General features: G+C 45.0%; 1 protein-coding gene across 4 annotated transcripts in view; it reads left to right on the top strand.

Moving 5' to 3' along the window:
• LOC108691004 (dachshund homolog 2) overlaps positions 1–5,930 on the top strand; it is a 197,426-nt gene that overhangs the window by 180,429 nt on the left and 11,067 nt on the right. For all 4 annotated transcript variants that reach the window (XM_018198601.1, XM_018198603.1, XM_018198602.1 and 1 more), the window contains exon 9: positions 5,420–5,566. In XM_018198601.1, coding sequence (XP_018054090.1) covers positions 5,420–5,566 — 147 coding nt within the window. The remainder of the gene's footprint in view (positions 1–5,419; positions 5,567–5,930) is intronic.

The following is a 5,930-nucleotide window of genomic DNA, read 5'->3' as shown; positions in this document are numbered from 1 at the left end:
CTCTCTCTCTCTCTCTCTCTCTCTCTCTCTCTCTCTCTCTCTCTCTCTCTCTCTCTCCTTTGCTTAGCTCAGGGTATTAAACACAGTTCGGGTAAGACGCCCTGACTCTATATTAGTTTCCATGGGTTGCCTGATTGGATTCGGCTATTACATTTCCCGCACTGATTGTTTGCGTCCAACAGACGCGATCCCAAAATGTTATCCACAATCGACCGCGATGATATTTCAATGCTGACGTATAAAATACATATCTTGAAATTTGTTCAAGAGCAATTTTCTCTTTTATAGTTAAAGTCGCGAAGAATATGCATTATTCGATGAAAGCTATAAGTATGTTGATTTCATATTGGGATAATTCAGTGGTATAAGTTGGAAGTTATTTGATTCCGAAGGAATCTCATGTAGATATCTCACAATAAATCAGTCGATGTTAGGAAGCTTCCATGGCCGAGGTTAAATAGTCTCGGTACCGCATTCTCATACGGAACTCGGCGATTTCTGACCTACCCGCTGTCGCGGAACTCGATATCGGCGATCGAGATCTATCGTGTCCTGTTGGGCGAGCGAGCGTTAAACACGTGAACTTCGGGAGAAGGAGTGAGAGAGAGTCACCAGTCAACGAGTCTTCGACGTGGGGAGTCCACGCCGAGAGCGGTCAGAGGATTTCTGAGCGAGCGCACAGTGGTAGCTGATGTATTTTGACGTGCCCGATGAGAGAGGCCGCTCTCTCTGTTGACTGCATTATCTAATGGACCACCCTCTCCGTCTTCCCCTTTTGTCTCACTCTGTCCCTTCGTCTCTCTTTATCACTCATCTTTCTCTCTCTCTCTCTCTCTCTCTCTCTCTCTCTCTCTCTCTCTCTCCCGTGCTCCCTTCGTTGCAACCTTCCTGTTCGATGTCACGACAACTCGGCGTTTCAGTTATCTACGATCTACCGCATCAGAAGACAACCGTTCGATAAGTTGCACGCATCTCGACTCTGGTTTCATAATCGACCGCGAATTTCTTCCCTTTTCTGTTATGCATCTTATGTAACCGTGCGATGGCATCGGCGCATGCATGCACATATGTAATAGTTGATCCTATGCTGAATTAATTGCTGAGAGATTGCGACAAATATTCTGGTTATCTCCAACAAGAAATATAAACAAAACGAATTCGATCATACGAGTCAGAATTCTAATTATCATAATTAAATTTCTGGTTATCTCGATTATTTAATAAATTTAATTACAAGTGTCTGATTTGTATCTTTTTAGTGTTGAATCTGTAAGAATTCTAATTAATGCAACAAGACTTTTTCCAGTGAAAATTCGAATAAAAAATATTTTTATTCGAATTTTTAGTATTCCTAGAAATATATGGATGAGTCGTTTAACAATTTAATTAAAAGCACTAATGTGGAAATGTTGGATGACATATAAACTCCAAAGTAGGTATGCAGTTACATGTGCTTAGGGATAATTAAAATTGCAAGAGATACATAAGAAGAAGATGCGGATGATAACGATCGAATACCGCAATATTTTTTCTCTGATGTTCGTAGGAATGCAAGAAAGAAGCTAACATTGAAATCCCGAGATGATATTGCCCCGATAGTTACCAGGTTACCAGAGCTTTAAGCGCGAGCTCAGTACCGAGCGCGCTCGATTTGGTCGGGAATGAAGTTACGCCGCAGTTACATCCAAGGCGAAGTAACGTGCAAAAAGCCCGAGCATCTCCGATGAGTACCGAGAGGAAGAAAAGAGGGAGAGAGACAGAGAGAGGCAAGCCGTGGAACAACAGAGTTTTTCGCGATCGGCAAAGTATTGTCCATCGTCGTACTCTCGCGTCTTGTCGGAACTCGAGAGCGGGATCGTGCGACCGTGACTCTGGAATCATCCCTAAGACCTTAGACCCCCGCGCAACAACGTCCGCGCCCAGCCATCACCAACACCGTTCCGCGACCCGTGCAATCTCTCTCTCTTTTTCTGGTATCCGCCAGCATTAAATTACAAGTTCCTCTTCGATCTACGATCCGCTGTCGTCGTCACTTGATTGGTACTCTTCAAGGGAACAATGTTTTCTGTCAAGTTTGCACAACGAACGAACTCGTTTAGACATAATGATTCCTGTCGTCGAAGCAGTAACGCAAATTCGGTATTCACAATAATAATGTGGCTCTTTTGTGCCACGACTGCAAAAAAAGAAAGAAAAAAATATGTAACGCGTATCATATCTATATAAAGAATATTCTTTATATTTAAGAAAAATCGGGACAATATAGTCCGTATAAACCGTATAAAAGGATCCCATCTGAGTTTACAATCATGGGAATCAGTTCGAAAGACTCTCACGTGATTGTCTAACAAAATATCACGGAAGAAAAAGACTCGGCCTTCGTCGCGAGCCAGCAGGACTGGCAGATCTGGCAACTACACTCCTTGTCTGGCGATTACACTCCTAGCCTGACACTGTGGACGACTACGTCGTCGAATCCTTGGAGCGAGCAGCCCCATTCGGGGCAATTCTTTACCGTCTCGCGTGTATCCTTAGTATGCAACGTATGCAGTCGGTTGTTACCGAAGGAGTGGTTTGCTGAGCGGCCAATGGCGAGTGCTCGAGCTAATTCTAGGGTGCCGCCGCCGCGCCATCTTTGCATCATAATGCTGTCCCCCCGTGCCCCGACGCTCACTCGCGTTCTCTCTCCCCCCGTTTCCTCTTCACCGCCCCTCCCGTCACTGCGAGAAGTCTGCTCCCTTCTTCCTCCCTGCCCCGCTGCCATCTCGCAACCTCTTCTCTCTGCCCTCCTCGTCCTCCTCTCCGCCCCCACCCTCTCCCACTTTCTCTCCACCCTTGTTTCGTTTTGCGTAAGAGAGAAAGAGAAGACGAAGAAGACGAAACATCAGGTGAAAGAGAAATGAAAGAGAGAGAAAGAGAGAGAGAGAGAGAGAGAGAGAGAGAGAGAGAGAGAGAGAGAGACAAAGAAAGAGCGAAAGAAAAGGAACGAAGAAAACGTCGGAGGCGCGTTATGCCAAAGTGGATAAGGAGAAGAGTGCACGAGAGGGAAACGGAGAGGTATATAAGGCAGGGAGGAAAAGGAGGGGCACACGGCCATGGTGAAGAGATAGAGGGGACGAAGGGGTTGTCTGCGCCTTGTCTGCCGGGAATCAATCACGTATCAGTGATGCTCAACCAGTGGCCACCTGCGAGACACGATCGATAGGATCGCGATACCTGTTTACGATGGCTCATCGATGGTAAACGCTGTTATGTTACTTTGAACCATAGAATCATGACGGATCTGTGAACATTGAATTTTTGGTCCAAAGTCTGAGCGACAACGATGTTTCCGCAATGTTTCATGCACACATATACACACATAGATACAAACACGCAACGAGATTCAAGAAAAAATTCTTGATATTCTGCGATGCCGGTGTGTGGCCGAATGAGAAATACATTTGCATCTAAAGTGGATGGATGCTTTTGCACGACGATTTATTTCCACGGCGGCAATACGATCCTCTGATTACCGTTCCAGAAATGACGCGCGAGTGGAGGGCGATTAAAGCTGCGTGCCCTAATCTCCATGCTATACCGGCGCGAAAGCGAAGGGAAGGTAATGTCGTCGTACTCGAGTACGCCCACGGCGACGTCGTACCTACGCCTCGCGCTACCGTCTTACCTGTCAGGGTAGGGTAATGTTAAATCGAGAGAACGCGAGTAAGAGCTACCGTCTTCCGCCTACCATCCTGAAGAGAATCACGACAGATCCATTTCGGCACGTCAATCGACTACATGAAGAATCCGACTAATACATATAATTCGTTTTAACCACGTACATGTGATTAAGAAGATAATTCAATGTATATATTTTTAAATAAGATTTTTTTTAAATAAGAATTTTCGGTACTTTAAAGAAGCGTGCATTTGTAATATTGTTTTTGTCTTCGACGATGTCTCGAAAGATCGAAGAAATAGAATCGAGGAGGCGTAATCGATCGAACCTTAATCTTTTTGCCCTGAGGTATCTTTTCGCGGGATTCGGGCGCAAGAACCGGTCAACGTCTCATCGGACGGAGACGCGCCGCGCCACACCATTATTCGTCGAACCCGGCGCAACGAGAAACGATTAAGGCAGAATCGTCGTCGAACAAAGCCAGAGCCCGCGAGAGAGGTCGAGCCAAAAGTGTCGAGGGCCGAGATGCGCCCAAGAGAAGATACAATGGCCGGATGCGCCGGTTCACAATGACGGAAAATAATTAAAGCGGGCAGGGAGAGGGCCCGTTCAAAGACGCCGACGCGGGGGTCTCGACCGATCAAATCGATCGCCTATGCGCTGTATCCGAGCGAACCTACGCGTACACTCGTCGCCGTGACGAATCTACGCCGTCTTACACGTGTATCTAACGTTGCGCGCGCGCATGTTACTTGTATGAGTTCCGACACGAATTTGTGTACGCGCATCATGATGGATTGATTTCGTATATGTCTGTATTGGCGACAAAGAACGGGACATTGGAATCCGGAAAAGAAGTCTGAAAGCGCGGCGACCAGAATGAATGGTCTGACACGAAAGAGCGAGCAAGCCTGCATTGTTGTAATACTTGCGGTAAACGACAAGTTGCCTTGGAATGCTTCGTGACATAATTTTAAAACAAGTATAAAGAGAAACTTTATGATAGATTGAAAATTCGTCTCGGCCAAATCACGTTTTTTGTGCTGAATTTATTTTAAAATTAAATTATTTTGAAAACAAAATGTTTTATATGTTTTATATGTATACACACACACACACACACACACACACACACACACACACACACATTATTTATTACTTATTTTTTTTACATGTTTTATTTTTCATTAATATACTTGTTCCTTTTTATTATCTAAAAATCGTCAAAGTGAAATAAAAAGCGAAGAAATTGATGAATAACGAAATATAAAGAGCAATTTTTCCTTCTTATCGTATTTTTTTTAATACTCGTTTGCATATATTCGCTTTAGCTTAATACTCATATATTATGCAAACGCGAGAGCCCAATGCAAGCTCCCTCTGTATCTTTTTAACGGCGTGACTCACTGTGAGAAATCGATAAATGATTCGTCTCGGGTGTTCGACTCGACCGGCTACCGTCGGATTCACGCACGGTAGCTGACGAGACGATCGGACCCCCGCTTAGACATGTACTTTGAGTTTTGGGGCCCGCCGCGCTCGGTGTGAAGCCCCCCGCTGTAGAATGATACGCCAGGATAATTTCATTGGACTCTGACCACGCCGGGGTTCCGCCACCTGGGGGACGGAGATGGTCAGCGCGAATTTTCATCACGCCGTTCGAAAACATGTGTCAACATCCACAAAATATACAATGCGTTACAAATAATCTTTAGTCTATCAATCAAATGTAAATGATCGTATTATTCTTTGTTGCAGTGGTTTATCAGAAACGGTTAAAAAAGGAACGACGAGCGAGGAAACGGCTGCAGGAGCAGTTGGATCTGGAGATCAAGAGGCGCACACAATTGGAGGAGGCCCTCAAAGCCACGGGCGCGTCCTCGGAGCAAGTCAGAGCGATTACCGGTATGTGCGAATCGTCTTCTTTGTGAACAAGTTTTCACATCGGCAGATATATATCATCGAAATTGGAAATTGTCTAAGAAGATTATATTTGAGCTTGAAGAGAAATTGTACTTATAAAACGTTTTGTTCTCGCGCTGAAAACTCTTTGCTAATATCTTGCTCTACAAAAAAAAAAAGTCTCGATTTTCATCGCGTAGATTAGACACGAGATCGCTGCAAATGGACGAGTTTTCTTAGGATTTTGCGAGCTCGTCGTCAGTCTCTCCGTTAAGAGCCCCGGGGCCAGCAGTGATCTCGGAATAAATTAATTAATACGCCGAGGCAGAGCAAACAGCCTGACACCCGGCAGAATATGATTCCTTAC

This window comes from Atta colombica, unplaced genomic scaffold (genome assembly GCF_001594045.1).
Source record: "Atta colombica isolate Treedump-2 unplaced genomic scaffold, Acol1.0 scaffold38, whole genome shotgun sequence".
Taxonomy (NCBI): Eukaryota; Metazoa; Arthropoda; class Insecta; order Hymenoptera; family Formicidae; genus Atta; species Atta colombica.
Note: the sequence above shows the minus strand (reverse complement) of the source record. Positions and strands in the feature narration are given on the sequence as shown.